This window comes from Haliotis rubra, unplaced genomic scaffold (assembly GCF_003918875.1).
Source record: "Haliotis rubra isolate DU_JTF1 unplaced genomic scaffold, ASM391887v1 Scf718, whole genome shotgun sequence".
Taxonomy (NCBI): Eukaryota; Metazoa; Mollusca; class Gastropoda; order Lepetellida; family Haliotidae; genus Haliotis; species Haliotis rubra.
This window is the reverse complement of record NW_025767433.1, coordinates 241063-262831: the sequence shown is the minus strand read 5'-3', so window position 1 is coordinate 262831 and position 21769 is coordinate 241063. Positions and strand designations below refer to the sequence as shown.

At 40.6% G+C, this 21769-nt stretch overlaps 1 protein-coding gene across 2 annotated transcripts; it reads left to right on the top strand.

Moving 5' to 3' along the window:
• Positions 1-864: 864 nt before the first annotated feature.
• Positions 865-21606, top strand: LOC124259326. 2 transcript variants are annotated; one of them, XM_046693449.1, is made up of 6 exons: positions 865-945; positions 13917-14017; positions 15083-15179; positions 18752-19048; positions 19718-20026; positions 20508-21606. In XM_046693449.1, exons 3-6 carry the CDS (start codon positions 15083-15085, stop codon positions 20639-20641), a joined length of 837 nt encoding a protein of 278 aa, XP_046549405.1. In that variant the 5' UTR covers positions 865-945; positions 13917-14017; the 3' UTR covers positions 20642-21606. The 2 variants fall into 2 exon arrangements, with proteins under 2 accessions (XP_046549405.1, XP_046549404.1); XM_046693448.1 differs by lacking the exon at positions 865-945 and adding an exon at positions 3162-3274.
• Positions 21607-21769: the final 163 nt, after the last annotated feature.

The following is a 21769-nucleotide window of genomic DNA, read 5'->3' as shown; positions in this document are numbered from 1 at the left end:
CAGATATTTGGGAAATACTTCTGTGATGACGTCACTTAGGGAATCCCCCTGTCGGATTCCGTTTCTCCCAGTGATTGCATAATTCCCGCACCCCAGACCGTATGACGCAACGAATCCGTGTCCAACCTGACGGAAACATACTGCTGGTATAGTGTTGGCTTTACGCCGCACTCAGCGATATTCCAGCTATATGGAGGCGGTGGGTAAATAATCGAGTCTGAACCAGACAATCAAGTGATAAGTAGAATGATCTACGCAGTTGGGATACGTTGACATGTGCCATCCAAGTCAGCAATCCTGACCACCTGATCCCGTTAGTCGCCTCTTACGACAAGAATGAGCTGCTGAAGACCAATTCTAACCCGGATCTCAACGCAACAGAATTACAATAGAAACATACAATGACTCTTACTCCTGTTTCTGCTCCGAAATTATGTCAGATTATGAGATCGACAGTGTTAATCAATACAAATTAACGCTAACAATGATTCTTGAATAAGTTCGATAACCACGTCACTATGTAAGACTGATTGACTGAGTTTAGTTTTACGCCGCTTTTAGCAATATTCCAGCAATATCACGGCGGGGGACACCAGAAATGGGCTTAACACATTGTGCCCATGTGGGGAATCGAACCCGGGCCTTCGGCGTGACGAGCCAACGCTTTAACCACTAGGCTACCCCACCGCCCCCACTATGTAAGAAGTACCTGCACATAGTAAGAATAATCAAAACAAGCAAACTTTACAATGGGATTCAACAGCATTCACAATGAATCCCCAGAAGTCGAGTGTCTATATATAGTTGGCGGGGAGGTAGCGGTATGCGGGAATAGCTATACTCCTTACGCACATTCCATTCTCCACATGTTATCGCCATACGCATGTCGTTCAAACTGTAATAATGACACACAGCGAGAACGGGATTTTGTTCATCGAGTACAAGGTTAGTAAAAGCATACAGTACTTGCTTGCTATCGTGTTTTCATTTTCCCCCATCCTCCCCCGAAAACACCCTGTCCGTTAACAATTTATTTCGCTTTTGATATATAGTTGTGCTTGTGGTATAACAATATTTAATCAATAATATGTCAATAACATTGTCAAAGATATAAATCATTCTAGATTATATTATGCTGTGCTGTATGTTATTCGTACTGGACCAAATTAAGCTAAGGAGTATGAATGACATTTCGCCTCCTTTTGATTCAAAGCATTTTTTCCAATCAGCTAAATTTGTCTTACATTTCCTTAATACTCAGAGTAGCTTTCACGACGATTGTTTATAGCGTGAAAGATCATAGCTTGAATATTCGAGAAAAAATATGTCTAATTATTGCAACTCTCTATGGACAAAACCCGTTCAAAGTGTCCGACCGTCCCCCCGCCCGTCTGTCTGTCCGCCCGTCCGTCCATCCATCCATCCGACCATCCATCCATCCATCCGACCATCCATCCATCCATCCATCCATCCATCCATCCATCCATCCATCCATCCATCCATCCATCCATCTGACCATCCATCCATCCATCCATCCATCGACCATCCATCCATCCACCCGACCACATCAATCCATCCGACCATCCATCCATCTGACCATCCATCCGACCCTTCATCTGACCATCCATCCCACCATCCACCCGACCATCCATCCATCCGACTAACCATCCATCATCTGACCATCCATCCGACCAGACGACCATCCATCCATCCACCCGACCACATCCATCCATCCATCATCCATCCATCCGACCATCCATCAATCCATCCTACTATTCATCCAACCATCCATCCATCCATCTGACCATCCATCCGTCCTTCTGACCATTCATCTGACCATCCATCCGACCATCCATCCACCCGCCTACCATCAATCCATCCGACCATCCATCATCCATCCATCCATCCATCTGACCATCCATCCATCTGACCATCCATCCATCCATCCATCCATCCATCCATCCTCCATCCATCCATCCATCCATCCATCCCATCCATCCATCCATCCATCCATCCATCCATCCATCCATGATCCATCCATCCATCTGACCATCCATCTGACCATCCATCTGACCATCCATCCATCTGACCATCCATCCATCCATCCTTCCATCCATCCATCCATCCATCCATCCATCCATCCATCCATCCATCCATTCGACCATCCAACCATCCATCCATCTGACATCCATCCATCTGACCATCCATCCATCCATCGACCATCTATCCCCCGACCACCATTCATCCATCCATCGACCATCCATCCGACCATCCATCCATCCATCCATCGACCATCCATCCGATCATCCATCCATCTATCAGTCTGACCATCCATCCGACCATCCATCCGTCCGGCAACACATCCTCCATCAGTAAACAGATAATGTGTAGGTGGATGACATATTGTCTGCTTCTGTGGATGCGGGTAACCCTCGCTCTGGAATGATGCTAAGCTGACGCGAACAAAGACCTACATAAAACGGAGATATGGTTAATAGACACAAGCAGAATGGTTCTCCCGTTACACGGGCATTGCTGGGGAATGAAGAACACACTGTCCCAATATGATACCATATCAGTTCCACTGCCAATGATCTGAACATATCAAGGTCACATCGTTCCTTCATCTGCAGCTGCCTTAAGCTGTTATTTATTTATTTATTTATTTATTTATTTATTTATTTATTTATTTATTTATTTATTCTCAATTTGAATATTATCCTGTTTATCCACCCGAGGACTGTATAGCACGCTTTTACTTCCATCGTCCGTGCATCCATCGATCCATCCATCCATCTCTACCTATATCTCTCCGTCTCTCCCTCCCTCCCCACCCACCTACCTACCTGCCTTTGCATATATAGATCTAGCTATTTACCAATATATTCCTATTCACAACAGTTCCATACACAAACGGAACTATATGTTGTTTGGTTTTGAAAGGCATAGGGATAAAACAAATACATTTTCCCCACATACTTTCAGTACACGTTTAATTATGATCTATGATCCTCACGCAAGTACGTATCTATGAAATTATTGGATACCAAATCCGCCAGAAACCAGAATAAAGCGCACCTCCACTAACCCCTCTCCCTTCACACTGGATCAAGATGCACCGATCGACGCCTCCTCTGCATCACCCTCCCCCTACCCCCAACCCCTAACTTCCCCCTCAGACCAGTATATGCACTTCCGTCGACTCACCATGTATATCGCCACTCTCTAGTGCAGCCTGCCAACAACGGATTTGTTACAAGGAGGATTCCGCTAGGTAGGTACTGCCTCTATAGGCCGACATTATGTTTATGAAATATGTTAAGTGCCGTGATAAGGTCAGGGGTTTCAACGAATGTATCCAGCGGATAGTATGTCATTTGTACATGAAAGCATGCAGCTAAAAATGGCTCCCTTGATCGCGAGTAATGTGCATGCGGTGTGATGCAGATACCATGTGGGCCAACAGCATCGGTAAAAGTGTGCACCCAGATAACACGTAAACACTTGCAGAGATTATAATACAGATAAGTACTTTCGTTGTACATCGCTGTTTGTTATCAAATTGAGAGCAAAACCGAGTGTAAAAACGATATTTTCCCCTGTGAAATCTCTGAGAATACCACCAGGCCGTGGGTATCTCGCTGTCATTATTTGGCGTGTTGCTGACTTGGTCCAGCAGTTAGCAACTGTATATATGTACAATGATACCACCAATTGTACTCATATGGAGAATATTGTACAGTGATACATACATATGTGGACTGATACTCAAATATGTCCAATGACACACGCACCTGTACTCATAAACAGAAACATGTACAACAATGCATACATAGGACTGACATATGTACAATGATGCATACATTAGGACTGACATATGTACAATGATGCATACATTAGGACTGACATATGTACAATGATGCATACATTAGGACTTATATATGTACAATTATGCATACATTAGGACTGACATATGTGCAATGATGCATACAGTAGGACTGACATATGTACAATGATGCATACATTAGGACTGACATATGTACAATGATGCAAACATTAGGACTGACATATATACAATGATGCGTACATTAGGATGACATATGTACAATGATGCATAAATTAGGACTGACATATGTACAAAGATGTTCTATGTGGACTTTCAAACAGAAACACGTACAATGATACATACCCACGTGGACTGATACTTAGTCACATATGTACAGTGATGCTCACATGTGGGCTGCTACTCACATATGTACAGTGATGGTCACATGTAGACAGATACTCACATATGTACAGTGATGCTCATATGTAGAAAGATACTCACATATGTATAGTGATCGTCACCTGTAGACTGATACATATGTATAGTGATGGTCACATGCAGACAGATACTCACATATGTACAGTGATGGTCACATGTAGACTGATACACATGTATAGTGATGGTCACATGTAGACTGATACTCACATATGTACAGTGATGGTTACATGTGGACTGATACTCACATATGTACAGTGATGCTCACATGTAGACTGATACTCACATATGTACAGTGATGGTCACACATGGACTGATACTCACATATGTACAGTGATGCTCACATGTAGACTGATACTCACATATTTACAGTGATGCTCACATATAGACTGATACTCACATATGTACTGTGATGCTCACATGTAGACTGATACTCACATATGTACAGTGATATTTACATGTAGACTGATACTCACATATATACAGTGATGGTTACATGTAGACTGGTATTCACATATGTACACTGATGCTCACATGTAGACTGATACTCACATATGTACAGTGATGCTCACATATAGACTGATACTCACATATGTACTGTGATGCTCAAATATAGATTGATACTCACATATGTACTGTCATGCTCACATGTGGACTTACACTCACATATGTACAGTGATGCCCACATGTAAACTGATACTCACATATGTACAGTGATATTTACATGTAGACTGATACTGACATATACACAGTGATGGTAACATGTAGATTGATACTCACATATGTACAGCGATGGTCACATGTAGACTTCTTCTCACATATGTACAGTGATGGTCACATGTAGACAGATATTCACATATGTATAGTGATGCTCACATGTAGACTGATACATATGTACAGTGATGGTCACATGTGGACTACTACTCACATATGTACAGTGATGGTCACATGTAGACTGATACTCACATATGTACAGCGATGGTCTCATGTAGACTGATACTCACATATGTACAGTGATGGTCACATCAAGACAGATACTCACATATGTACAGCGATGGTCACATGTAGACTGATACTCACATATGTACAGTGATGGTCACATGTAGACAGATACTCACATATGTACAGTGATACTCACATGTAGACTGATACTCACATATGTACAGTGATGCTCACACATGGACCGATGCTCACATATGTACAGTGATGGTCAAATGTAGACTGATACTGACATGTGTACAGTGATGGTCACATGTAGACAGATACTCACATATGTACAGTGATGGTCACATGTAGACTTGATACTCACATATGTAGAGTGATGGTCACATGCAGACAGATACTCACATATGTACAGTGATGGTCACATGTAGGCAGATACTCACATGTGTACAGAGATGGTCACATGTAGACAGATACTCACATATGTACAGTGATGGTCACATGTAGACAGATACTCACATATGTACAGCGATGGTCACATGTAGACAGATACTCACATATGTACAGTGATGGTCACATGTAGACTTGATACTCACATATGTACAGTGATGGTCACATCAAGACAGATACTCACATATGTACAGTGATGCTCCCATGTAGACTTGATACTCACATATGTACAGTGATGATCATCTCAAGACAGATACTCACATATCTACAGTGATGGTCACATGTAGACAGATACTCACATATGTACAGTGATGCTCTCATATAGACTTGATACTCACATATGTACAGTGATGGTCACATGTAGACAGATACTCACATATGTACAGTGATGGTCACATGTAGACTTGATACTCACATATGTACAGTGATGGTCACATCAAGACAGATACTCACATATGTACAGTGATGCTCCCATATAAACTTGATACTCACATATGTACAGTGATGGTCACATCAAGACAGATACTCACATATGTACAGTGATGCTCCCATATAGACTTGATACTCACATATGTACAGTGATGGTCACATCAAGACAGATACTCACATATGTACAGTGATGGTCACATGTAGACTTGATACTCACATATGTACAGTGATGGTCACATGTAGACTTGATACTCACATATGTACAGTGATGGTCACATCAAGACAGATACTCACATATGTACAGTGATGCTCCCAGATAGACTTGATACACACATATGTACAGTGATGATCACATCAAGACAGATACTCACATATGTACATTGATGCTCACATGTAGACAGATACTCACATATGTACAGTGATGCTCACATGTAGACTGACACTCACATATATACAGCCATGGTAAAATGTAGACAGATACTCACATATGGAACTGACGATCACACATAGACCGATACTCACATATGTACAGTGATGGTCACATGTAGACAAATACTCACATATGTACAGTTTTGTTCACATCTAGACAGATACTCACATAGGTACAGCGATGGTCACATGTGGACTGATACTCACATATGTTCAGATTTGTTCACATGTAGACAGATATTCACATATGTACAGTGATGGTCACATGTCGACTGCTACTCACATATGTACAGTGATGGTCACATGTAGACTGATACTCACATATGTACAGTGATGGTCTCATGTAGACTGATACTCACATATGTACAGTGATGGTCACATGTAGACAGGTACTCACATATGTACAGTGATGCTCATATGTAGACAGATACTCACATATGTACAGTGATGCTCACATCAAGACAGATACTCACATGTGTACAGTTATGCTCCCATATAGACTTGATACTCACATATGTACAGTGATGGTCACATCAAGACAGATACTCACATATGTACAGTGATGGTCACATGTAGACAGATACTCACATATGTACAGTGATGATCACATCAAGACAGATACTCACATATGTACAGTGATGGTCACATGTAGACAGATACTTACTTATGTACAGTGATGGTCACATGTAGACTTGATACTCACATATGTACAGTGATGGTCACATCAAAACAGATACTCACATATGTACAGTGATGCTCCAATATAGACTTGATACTCACATATGTACAGTGATGGTCACATCAAGACAGATACTCACATATGTACAGTGATGCTCCCATAAAGACTTGATACTCACATATGTACAGTGATGGTCACATCAAGACAGATACTCACATATGTACAGTGATGGTCACATGTAGACTTGATGCTCACATATGTACAGTGACGGTCACATCAAGACAGATACTCACATATGTACATTGATGCTCCCATATAGACTTGATACTCACATATGTACAGTGATGATCACATCAAGACAGATACTGACATATGTACAGTGATGGTCACATGTAGACAGATACTCACATATGTACAGTTATGCTCCCATATAGACTTGATACTCACATATGTACAGTGATGGTCACATGTAGACAGATACTCACATATGTACAGTTATGCTCCCATATAGACTTGATACTCACATATGTACAGTGATGGTCACATCAAGACAGATACTCACATATGTACAGCGATGGTCACATGCAGACAGATACTCACATATGTACAGTGATGATCACATCAAGACAGATACTCACATATGTACAGTGATGGTCACATGCAGACAGATACTCACATATGTACAGTGATGATCACATCAAGACAGATACTCACATATGTACAGTGATGGTCACACGTAGACAGATACTTACATTATGTACAGTGATGGTCACATGTAGACTGATACTCACATATGTACAGTGATGGTCACATCAAAACAGATACTCACATATGTACAGTGATCCTCCAATATAGACTTGATACTCACATATGTACAGTGATGGTCGAAACCAAGACAGATACTCACATATGTACAGTGATGCTCCCATATAGACTTGATGCTCACATATGTACAGTGATGGTCACATCAAGACAGATACTCACATATGTACAGTTATGCTCCCATATAGACTTGATACTCACATATGTACAGTGATGATCACATCAAGGCAGATACTCACATATGTACAGTGACTGTCACATGTAGACAGATACTCACATATGTACAGTGATGGTCACATGTAGACAGATACTCACATATGTACAGTGATGGTCACATGTAGACTTGATACTCACATATGTACAGTGATGGTCACATCAAGACAGATACTCACATATGTACAGTGATGCTCCCATATAGACTTGATACTCACATATGTACAGTGATGGTCACATCAAGACAGATACTCACATATGTACAGTGATGCTCCCATATAGACTTGATACTCACATATGTACAGTGATGGTCACATCAAGACAGATACTCACATATGTACAGTGATGGTCACATGTAGACTTGATACTCACATATGTACAGTGATGGTCACATCAAGACAGATACTCACATATGTACAGTGATGCTCCCATATAGACTTGATGCACACATATGTACAGTGATGATCACATCAAGACAGATACTCACATATGTACATTGATGCTCACATGTAGACAGATACTCACATATGTACAGTGATGCTCACATGTAGACTGACACTCACATATATACAGCCATGGTAAAATGTAGACAGATACTCACATATGTACAGTGATGGTCACATGTAGACAAATACTCACATATGTACAGTTTTGTTCACATCTAGACAGATACTCACATAGGTACAGCGATGGTCACATGTGGACTGATACTCACATATGTTCAGTTTTGTTCACATGTAGACAGATATTCACATATGTACAGTGATGGTCACATGTCGACTGCTACTCACATATGTACAGTGATGGTCACATGTAGACTGATACTCACATATGTACAGTGATGGTCTCATGTAGACTGATGCTCACATATGTACAGTGATGGTCACATGTAGACAGGTACTCACATATGTACAGTGATGCTCATATGTAGACAGATACTCACATATGTACAGTGATGCTCACATCAAGACAGATACTCACATGTGTACAGTTATGCTCCCATATAGACTTGATACTCACATATGTACAGTGATGGTCACATCAAGACAGATACTCACATATGTACAGTGATGGTCACATGTAGACAGATACTCACATATGTACAGTGATGGTCACATGTAGACAGATACTTACATATGTACAGTGATGGTCACATGTAGACTTGATACTCACATATGTACAGTGATGGTCACATCAAAACAGATACTCACATATGTACAGTGATGCTCCAATATAGACTTGATACTCACATATGTACAGTGATGGTCACATCAAGACAGATACTCACATATGTACACTGATGCTCCCATAAAGACTTGATACTCACATATGTACAGTGATGGTCACATCAAGACAGATACTCACATATGTACAGTGATGGTCACATGTAGACTTGATACTCACATATGTACAGTGACGGTCACATCAAGACAGATACTCACATATGTACATTGATGCTCCCATATAGACTTGATGCTCACATATGTACAGTGATGATCACATCAAGACAGATACTGACATATGTACAGTGATGGTCACATGTAGACAGATACTCACATATGTACAGTTATGCTCCCATATAGACTTGATACTCACATATGTACAGTGATGGTCACATGTAGACAGATACTCACATATGTACAGTTATGCTCCCATATAGACTTGATACTCGCATATGTACAGTGATGGTCACATCAAGACAGATACTCACATATGTACAGCGATGGTCACATGCAGACAGATACTCACATATGTACAGTGATGATCACATCAAGACAGATACTCACATATGTACAGTGATGGTCACATGCAGACAGATACTCACATATGTACAGTGATGATCACATCAAGACAGATACTCGAATATGTACAGTGATGGTCACACGTAGACAGATACTTACATTATGTACAGTGATGGTCACATGTAGACTGATACTCACATATGTACAGTGATGGTCACATCAAAACAGATACTCACATATGTACAGTGATGCTCCAATATAGACTTGATACTCACATATGTACAGTGATGGTCGAAACCAAGACAGATACTCACATATGTACAGTGATGCTCCCATATAGACTTGATGCTCACATATGTACAGTGATTGTCACATCAAGACAGATACTCACATATGTACAGTTATGCTCCCATATAGACTTGATACTCACATATGTACAGTGATGATCACATCAAGGCAGATACTCACATATGTACAGTGATTGTCACATGTAGACAGATACTCACATATGTACAGCGATGGTCACATGTAGACTTGATACCCACATATGTACAGTGATGGTCACATCAAGACAGATACTCACATATGTACAGTGATGCTCCAATATAGACTTGATACTCACATATGTACAGTGATGGTCACATCAAGACAGATACTCACATATGTACAGTGATGGTCACATGTAGACTTGATACTCACATATGTACAGTGATGGTCACATCAAGACAGATACTCACATATGTACAGTGATGCTCCCATATAGACTTGATACTCACATATGTACAGTGATGATCACATCAAGACAGATACTCACATATGTACAGTGATGGTCACATGTAGACAGATACTCACATATGTACAGTTATGCCCCCTATAGAGACTTGATACTCACATATGTACAGTGATGGTCACATCAAGACAGATACTCACATATGTACAGTGATGCTCCCATATAGACTTGATACTCACATATGTACAGTGATGGTCACATCAAGACAGATACTCACATATGTACAGTGATGGTCACATGTAGACTTGATACTCACATATGTACAGTGATGGTCACATCTAGACAGATACTCACATATGTACAGCGATGGTCACATGTGGACTGATACTCACATATGTTCAGTTTTGTTCACATGTAGACAGATACTCACATATGTACAGTGATGGTCACATGTCGACTGATACATATGTACAGTGATGGTCACATGTGGACTGCTACTCACATATGTACAGTGATGGTCACATGTAGACTGATACTCACATATGTACAGCGATGGTCTCATGTAGACTGATACTCACATATGTACAGTGATGGTCACATGTAGACAGGTACTCACATATGTACAGTGATACTGACATGTGGACTGACACTCACATATGTACATTGATACGCACATATGGATTCTCAAAGTACACACATCTGTACAATTGTACTGACATTTTACTCATGAACAGACATATATCTTTACTGAGACACATACGACTATTGAAGCAGAGACATATCTACACTGATGAAGACACACATCTATACATAGACACATATACTCCAGCAGACACAAATATACTGCTGCAGACACACATATACTGCACCAGACACATATCTATACTACTGCAGACACAACTATACTGCAGTAGAAACATCTATACTGCTGCAGCCACATCTATACTGCTGCTGACACATCTATACTGCTGCAGACACATATATTAACTGCTGCAGACACAACTATACTGCACCAGACACATATCTATACTACTGCAGACACATCTATACTGCTGCAGACACATATATACTGCTGCAGGCACACATATATATACTGCTGCAGACACATATATATATATACTGCTGCAGACACTTCTATACTGCTGCAGACACATCTATACTACTGCAGACACATATCTATACTGAGACACATATACTACTGCAGAATCAACTATACTGCTTCACACACATATCTATACTGCTGCAGACACATACCTATACTACTGCAGACACATATCTATACTGCTGCAGATACATCTATACTGCTGCAGACACATATCTATCCTGCTGCAGACACATATATACTGCTGCAGACACATCTATACAGCTGCAGACATATATCTGTACTACTGCAGACACATATCTATACTACTGCAGACTCATCTATACTGCTGCAGACACATATCTATACTGCTGCAGACACATCCATACTGCTGGAGACATATATAAACTGCTGGAGACACAACTATACTGCACCAGACACATATCTTTACTACGGCAGACACAACTATACTGCTGCAGACACATCTATACTGCTGCAGACACATATATACTGGTGCAGGCACACATATATATACTGCTGCAGACACATATATATACACTGCTGCAGACACTTCTATACTGCTGTAGACACAACTATACTGCTGCAGACAAATGTATCCTGCTGCAGACATATCTATACTGCTGCAGACACATATATTTACTACTGCAGACACAACTATACTGCTGCAGACACAAATCTATACAGAGACACATATACTACTGCAGACTCAACTATACTGCTGCAGACACATCTATACTGCTGTAGACACATCTATACTGCCGCAGACACATATATAAAACGCTGCAGACACAACTATACTGCTCCAAACACATATCTGTACTACTGCAGACACATCTATACAGCTGAAGACACATATCTATACTACTGCAGACACATCTATACAGCTGCAGACACATCTATCCTGCTGCAGACACATCTATACAGTTGAAGACACATATCTATACTACTGCAGACACAACTATACTACTGTAGACACATCTATACAGCTGAAGACACATATCTATACTACTGCAGACACATATCTATACTACTGCAGACACAACTATACTGCTGCAGACACATGTCTATACTACTGCAGACACAACTATACTGCTGCAGACACATCTATACTACTGCATACACATCTATACTGCCGCAGACACATATCTTTACTACTGGAGACACATCTATACTGATGCAGACACATATCTATACTACTGCAGACACATATCTATACTGATGAAGACACATATCTACACTGATGAAGACACATATATATACTGATGCAGACATGTACACAGGTGCTCGGCATTTAGGGGATACAGCAAGTTAGCTTGAAGCCAGGACTCCATAGCGGAGATTGGTACATGTTGAATTGCAGCATAGTTTGTCAGGCCAGGACGACACTGGCATTTGTCCGGATTTGTACAGGCACAAACGCACGCACACACATAACATTCCCAATTAATCCTTAACGCAACGTTAAGCCCCATGTCACCTGACCTCACCTAAAAGAGTGAGTGAGTTTGGTTTTACGCCGCTTTTAGCAATATTCCAGCAATATCACGGCGGGGGGCACCAGAAATCACACATTGTGCCCATATGCCACCTGAAAGAAGTGATGGTGCCAAGGCATACACACTTAAGAAATGAGGTGAGGTGAAATTGGGTTTAACGTCGTGCTGGAGAATATTTCGCTCATACGACGACGTGCATGCGTGTGTATGTGTATGTGCGGCTGCTTGTACAAGCCCACACTGAAGCTGGTTTTATAGCGCTAGCCCACTGAGATACCATGCCGCAGTGAAGCATGAATACCCCACTCAGACACATTATACTGACTCCGAGCCGACCAGTCCTTGTACAAGTACCATATTTTAACGTCTTTTGGTATGACGCGGTCGGGGATCGAACCCGCGACCTTCCGCTCTCCGGGCGGACGCTCTAACCACTACACCACGGAGGCGGTCTCTAAGAAATGAAGTGTTACAGGAACATTCTCCTATTTAAGACATTCTCTTGTGGTATAATAATGACGTGACAAATGTGTTTGAAATCATTAGATATGTTGTAGAGGTGATACTTTTTCAGAGTAAAACAGTTTCCTATACACTGAACCCAAAACCTTCCTTTTGCAGGCTACGATGCGGGTTCCGGTCACGCAATCTGGTCACGGTTGACGGTGAAGGCAAACATATTTGACCACAAATTTAACCATCAATTGTAATCTGTACAAAAGGTGGAGTAACTTTTTTCTAAAATTATGACATCATTATCACTATTTCCACATTTAATCATCCTTCAAATATTCTTATTCACTTCGGTTCAAGTGTAACACATCTGTGACTATCTATGGCAATGAAAGTACATTCCATCTTGGTTGTGTCGAACTTTGATGTCTCGAAGTGAAAACTTGGCCACTGTAATTCCATTATTTAGTCACCATTTCGCAGTTGTGTTGAACCTGGGATAACTCAAGGCATTTCGAAATAGACAAAATGCTCAATGTTCTGTTGGCTAATAGAAGATATCAACTATTCTATGACAACCCGTGAAGGTCCAAATAAGAACTGGTCTTCAGTAACCCATGCTTGTGGTAAGAGGCGGCTAACGGGATTGGGTGGTCAGACTCGCTGAATTAGTTGACACATGTCATCGTATCCCAGTTGCGTAGATCGATGTGCATCCTGTGGATCACTGGATTGTCTGGTCCAGGCTCGATTATACACAGACCGCCGCCATATAGCTGGAACATTGGTGAGTGCGGCGTATAACTAAACTCACTGACTTTACTCTATGACTAATGGTTTAGTTTTATTGCGGTATGATATACACATACATACAAACATTTATGTAGAGCCTTTTATCAACTTAATTGTTCAAAAGCGTTATCTGAGTCCACTTTATCTATGTGCAGAGGTGAATAGGTGCGTCTTGAGTCCACTTTTAAAATGTGACAGTTCTATTTCGGAACGAAGGACGGCTGGTAAATTGTTCCAGAGAAAGGGTCCTGCTCTAGAATGATATGCTAAGACTCACAAGGGCATCTGAGGATGACCGGTATCATCTCTTGATCTCGTTGAATTGTGTCACATCCGTCAGGGAATTGTAATTTTCAAATGTCCAGGAAACTGTAACTAACAAAAATAACTCGTAAACAGTCCGCCCGATCAGATGTTCAGTTTACGGTAAAATTCAATGTTTAATCTGTATAGCAAACCTGTTTTCAACAAAATAGTTTATTGTTATTTTAATAATGAGTACAGATCTTGTTTGTTATTGACCTGTAGGTTTATGCCAACAGATGCCGCTGTATGGAGGAAAGACGTTCACGGTACTGAGCGGCATTCTCCAGGTCTACGTGTTAGCTCACCTAAACCGAAACCATCTATCAGTGGTCTGTAAGTAATACACCTTTACAGCCTTATAATCTACACCATTAATGAATCCCGTAAAGATCCGGGTTAGAATTGGTCTTCAGTAACCCTTGTTTGTCGTAAGAAGCGACTAACAGTATCAGCTGGTCACGCTCGCTGACCTGGTTGACACATGTCATCGGTTCCCAATAGCGCAGATCCATGCTCAGGCTGATGACGACTGGATTGTCTGATCCAGATTTGATTATTTAAAGACCGCGGCCATAAAGCTGGAATATTGCTGAGTGTGGCGTAAAACTAAACTCACTTACACACTCACACCATTAATGAACAAGGGTGACCTCAGATGCTTATTTTATTTAGGAGAAAATACACATAACTGGGATTAATGATGTGATTGTAATCAAAGATATACCCACCTCAATTAGCTAAGAATTTTAAAATATAGTTACATTTATGAATTCTCATTCGTTATAACCTTTGTTGTAACAGTATATTAAAGAATTTGCCAAACATAAACTGTACCTACTCATTGGAAGTCCATCTTTGGTAGCATGCATCGCCACTACTGAACCCCACCTTGGTTCCGCCAATGCAAAACATTAACTTCAGAGTGGTTAATAGTTAATTTCAAAAGGGGGCTTCGAACACCCTGAACACCCTGAACACACACACCGGATGCGCCAATGGAGAGATGAGGTGAGGTGAGGTGAAATTGGGTTTAACGTCGTGATTGAGAATATTTCGCTCATATGACGACGTGCATGTGTGTGTATGTGTATGTGCGGCTGCTTGTTCTAGCCCAGACTTAAGCTGGTTTTATAGTGCTAGCCCACTGAGATACCATGCCGCAGTGAAGCATGAATACCCCACTCAGACACATTATACTGACTCCGAGCCGACCAGTCCTTGTTGTGCCCATTAATGCCGAGCGCCAGGCAGCAATGGAGAGAGACACCACATTCAAGGTTTGAGAAAATCCATGTTGGATCTTTATACAGCATGCATTACCCCTGGGAGAATATCGGCAAGATAAATTTCATATTTGTTTCATTTTAATATGTAGAGCGGGACACTACGTGTTCAATCTTTATATCGCACGCATTACCACTGGCAAGGCCAAGGTCTCATGTGATAAATATAGCCCCTTCGAAAAAGAACGTCTCCCTACATTTACACTTTTACAAAATGTTTTCTCTGCGGAAAATGTTTTGAAAAACACACGGGAATTATTTATAGTTTGTGTTTTTATACGATGTGTATTACTCTTGCGTGATGTACGTGGATGTACGTTCTCTGTTGCTGTTCAGCGTAAGCCACGGTGTGTCTTGAACTGACATTACAATTTTGTTTTTCTTCCTTAACGAATGTTTTATCAATCGCTTGCGAATTTAAAACATGTTGACGGGAATTACAGGAGATATAGAGCCCGAGACCCGACACTTTTATTGGATGTTTAAGTTTTTCTCGTCAGAGTGTTATATAATTCCTTTAACACGAACATCGCAGCAGATACAGGACGTTACACAGCATTAGAAATTACATCATTTTCTAAGCTTTTTAAGGATACGAAAATATTAGCACTGGTATCAATACATGTTTTTAAATTATACACTTCAGTGTCAATATAACAAAAGATCCCATCTCTTTAATTTTTTTACAGTTTGACTTTACCACCTTCAGAACTGTCCTGAATAATAGCTGCGAATAACGTTCCTGCAATTCATTCGTTCGTTCGTTCGTTCGTTCGTTCGTTCATTCATTCATTGATTCATGTGACAGGCGCATGCCCCGTTCGATTCATGACAGAGTTGTCCCGTCCCATTCAATTAATAATTAATCAATTAATAACAGTTAATTTTCATCACTTATTTGGTTCATTTTCTGTTTATCCATTTATATGTATATTTTGATAAATTACATACGATTCTGATATTTTGTTTAAATCAGCAAAGAACATTTCACAATAGCCTTGGAACTTCACAGAACTTCACATTCAGTACCCAGGATTCATGACCAAGAGGGTGCCAAATCCCTAAATCTGAGACAGCCTCCGGGGTGTAGGGGTTAGAGCGTCCGCCCGGAGAGCGGAAGGTCGCGGGTTCGATCCCCGACCGCGCCATACCAAAAGACGTTAAAATATGGTACTCGTTGGTCCCTGCCTGGCGCTCGGCATTAATGGATACAACAAGGACTGGTCGGCTCGGAGTCAGTATAATGTGTCTGAGTAGGGTATTCATGCTTCAATGCGGCATGGTATCTCAGTGGGCTAGCACTATAAAACCAGCTTAAGTCTGGGCTAGTACAAGCAGCCGCACATACATATACACACGCATGCACGTCGTCATATGAGCGAAATATTCTCAAGCACGACGTTAAACCCAATTTCACCTCACCTAACCTAAATCTGAGTCTCTGGCATTCGGTTTGATTTGCCATGGCATGCAGTAAGTGAATGAGTGAGTTTAGTTTTACGCCACTTGTAGCAATATTCCAGCAATATTACGGCGGTTGACACCAGAAATGGGCTTCACATATTGTGCCCATGTGGGGAATCGAACCCGGGTCTTCGGAGTGACGATGGAACAACACATGAGTTACATCAGAGTAAAAAGCTGGCACAAGTAAAATATACTGGGATATTTTTGTATGCACTCTTTCAAAGAAAACAAAAGATGAAAAAATAACTTTTCAACATTGAAATAATGGCATCAGGGTGAAAGGTAGTATTAGGCTCCGTCCGTCCGTACGTACGCACGTACGAATTGGAATATCTTAAGAACCGTTGATTAGATTATTTTCATACTTGGAACATAGGTCCATCACAGTATGCGAAAGGGCCATTTCGAGGTCACAAGGGGACTTTAATGTTTTATCCTTGTCAGCGAGATATCTCAAGAACCGTTCCTGGATTTTCTACATATTTGACACCAAGCTTCATCTAGGGAATGCGCAGAGCCCAGTATGTCTTGGTGACCTTCATTTAATTTTCAAGGTCATGGCGACACTTTGAAGATTTCAGCATGTTAACCCGCATTTTAAGCTTGTCAGTGAGATATCTCAAGTACCATTCACTGGATTTTGTTCATATTCGACACCAAGCTTCATTCAGGGAAGGCGCAGACCCTAATCAATTTTGGTGACCTCCACATAATTTTCAAGGTCACAGCGACACTTTGAAGATTTCAGTATGTTAAGATAGTCAGCAAGATATCTCAAGAACGATTCACTGGATTTTCTTCATAGACGTTCAAGACTTCTCTTGATGTTTTTAGATAAGCAATTTCTTTATTACTATTTTTGCATATTTCATACACAATCTCATTCATGTCAAGGTCAAAGCGAGTCTTGAAAATATTTGTGTGTTTGAACAGCTACAGAACAAGATTTCAAGAGAGGTTGACTGGTAATGTTTTTGTTGACATTTAATTGCATCTTAAAGTACGACCTTCACTTTCATTACTTGTCAAGTTTGATTTAATCATTTGTGGCGGAGGATTATGTCGCCTTAGTGACAACTGCTTGTTTAGTTAACATATAATGGGCGGCTTCTGTGGAATGAATCTCAATCACTACTGTACCTTCATATGTTTCAGGTCAACCTGACTTCCGGTGCCCAGAGTTATCTGACCTTGGTTCTTCTGCTCGACTGTTCTGCTCGGCGTCCAACACCGACACCAACATCATCTACTCAGGCCCGGGGGATCTGGACGCCCCGCACTGTAACCTGACACGGGGGTTATGCACAAGCATTGCGGGCTACACGGGGACAGTACTTGACGCCAACGACACCGAGCTGGTCATACACAACGTCCAACCAGGCATGGCAGGTTCCTGGAAGTGTAAGGATGACCTCCGGAGTCTCTCGTCATACTGCACTGTGAATGCAGTTCGTGAGTGTGTTTATAGACATCTCGTCTCCAATGTATATGTATTTCATATTTATCACGTTCATTCTACAGGTTTAAATTTGAGAGTTTATTATTTACACATGATAATTAGTAAAATCACAGATTTTGAATATCTTCACCTATCAATAAGTGTTTGAAAGTCAACTTGGTATTTTACCTGTAATGCTGGACTACTGCTAGTCTCTGAAATGAACATATTGTACAGAAAATAAAAGTTTTAGAATTAAAATTATAGATACAATGAAAAGGAGTCCAGAGACCTTCTTTATTTTCTGAAACTGCGGTAATCTAGACTTGCCACACATTCTAGACTTGCATGGGCTGCATTGGGTATATTTTTTTCAGGGTCTGTATGACAGACTACTGTAATGCATACACTGATAAATGCAGGCAGTTTCAACAATATTTGTGTAATTAATGCATGCATACAAGTAGATATGTTTGGACAAACTGCATCAATACGCGTTACATAAGCCAGTAAAAGTCGTGTGTTGCGCGTGTTCCAAATGAATGAGTGAGTGAGTGAGTGTGAGCGAGTGAGTGAACGATTAATAGCCTCACCCTTCCCTACATTTGGTGTTTGGGTCCCACGCCAAGATGCAAATAGCGACACACTGAAGAAGTGTATGATAACTGATACATTCTTTCCAGAGATCCCATCCTGTAATATAACCAGTGACAGTGAGATAGACACAGATACAGATACAACGTCAGTACAGCTCAACCGGTCAGTAACAGTGGACCTCAAGGGCCTGTACTGTTCCACTGTTTTCAACTTCACATTACAAGTCGGAAACACAAGGCAACATCTGATGACATCTGAGGCTCTAGATCAACCTACAGATAAAAACAACACACTGATTCTAGCAGATACGACCTATGGAGAAACGACGCTGATTTTCACCTGCGGCAATCAACAACGAAATGTTACCTGTGGAGGTTTAGCACATATACCAAAAAGCAAGTATTTTTTTTATTATATCCTTTTATGAGTATGTTGTGTTGCTAAAACGTGATCATTATGCTTTGGGTTAATGAATGATAACCTGTGAAGATCCGGGCTAGAATTGATCTTCAGTAACCCATGCTTGTCGTAAGAGGCGACTAACAGGATCGGGTGGTCAGGCTCGCTGACTTGGTTGGCACATGTCATCGGTTCCCAGCTGTGCAGATTGATGCTCATGCGGTGGATCACTTGATTGTCTGGTCCAGACTAGATTGTTTCCAGACCGCCGCCATACAGCTGGAATATTGCTGAGAGCGGCATTAAACAAAAAACAAAGAATTAGATCCGACGGTGATGATGAATTTAAGATGGAATCACCCATTTTGTTCTTGGGAGGTACATTGTACATGCTTCTCCATAAAAATCACCCCCTCCCCACAAGCCATATAATATCAACGGTTCCATATGTCACATTCCAACCCATTACTGTTACAGATACCGAGAACAAGGGAACCAAGAACACTACAGCAGCAGTAATTGGATCCGTTGTTGGCATCTTGGTCGTCTTCGTGATCACTGTGGGAATCTTTACTGCTTTAATAGTGAGAAAAAAAAAGATACTGACTTGATGGAAATGAATGCATGAATACTCATTCCACGTCAAAACATAACGTGGCAGTGTATTAGTTTTCCTCAAACTTTATTAGATGATAAAAATTGGTTAAATGATTGTCTAGATAAGTACTTTGTTTCGAGTTTGAACAGAAGCCTGATATTATGCATGGCGACAATGCTGTCACATCTATTCGTCATTGCGTTTGATCAACTATTGCGAAAAAACATTCTTGTTGTCAACATCTTGCCTACTTGGGTTATACAGTTGTCATGGAAGAATATGACGTCATAGATTGTATCCTTGCGCGTTAGGTTACAGGTTAATGTCCTGGGAGTGAACACTCAGTGACATCCGAAAACAGCAAATTGTGTTCCTACAATAGGATTTACATTATTAAGTAAAGATAAAATGCGGATCTCTTATCCATGACGGGTTGATTCTATTGTGGTTTATTGGTATTTTATGTGATGAAGGTATGTATACATACGAAATAATTAATATTTGCAATTTCGTCATCTCACTCGTGAATAGTCATTTATGTTTGTGAACGTATTTTTTGTGACTGTCCTGACCCACTTTCACATTACACATTCCCGTCGACACCCTTGCATCTAAGATACAGAATGAAATTTCAAATACTAAAAATTCCGAATAGAAATGTTAAACTTGAGAAGTTTTTTAGATTTCTTGAAGGTATCATTAAAGTAGTGTTTGAAGCTGTTTGAAACAGTCTCACCACAAATGAAATCACATTTTAAGTGATCAAGTCGTTAGTTTGTGTTATTGAATGGGAATTACTCATGCTGATAAGACCGCTTTGTTATACCTGGACCCAGTCAGTGAAATTGTCTAAAGATATATTTCTTCATTTCTAAACTCTTAATATACTACCCATCAAAATTTTAGACTAACTTAAAGCACTCACTATATGTTATGTATATATATATGGTTACATCGAAGATGAATTTCTCCACTAACTTCGGGGACGAACTGCAAACCTTATGCAGATGAACTGCACGAGGATCATGCATCAAATTGCGGAAAAGCATGTGCAGATATTGTGCATGTGAACTGCTGCGTTTTGGTGTAAAGTTTTGTTAAGAATTCGCCATTTTTAATGAGTTTCATCTTTGTTTAACTC

Coding starts and splice junctions, on each gene's coding strand:
- LOC124259326 (XM_046693449.1), top strand. CDS start 15,083: ATGCCGCTGTATGGAGGAAAGACGTTCACGGTACTGAGCGGCATTCTC. Junction 15,180..18,751: donor AAACCATCTATCAGTGGTCT/GTAAGTAATACA, acceptor CATATGTTTCAG/GTCAACCTGACTTCCGGTGC. Junction 20,027..20,507: donor TTTAGCACATATACCAAAAA/GCAAGTATTTTT, acceptor TTACTGTTACAG/ATACCGAGAACAAGGGAACC.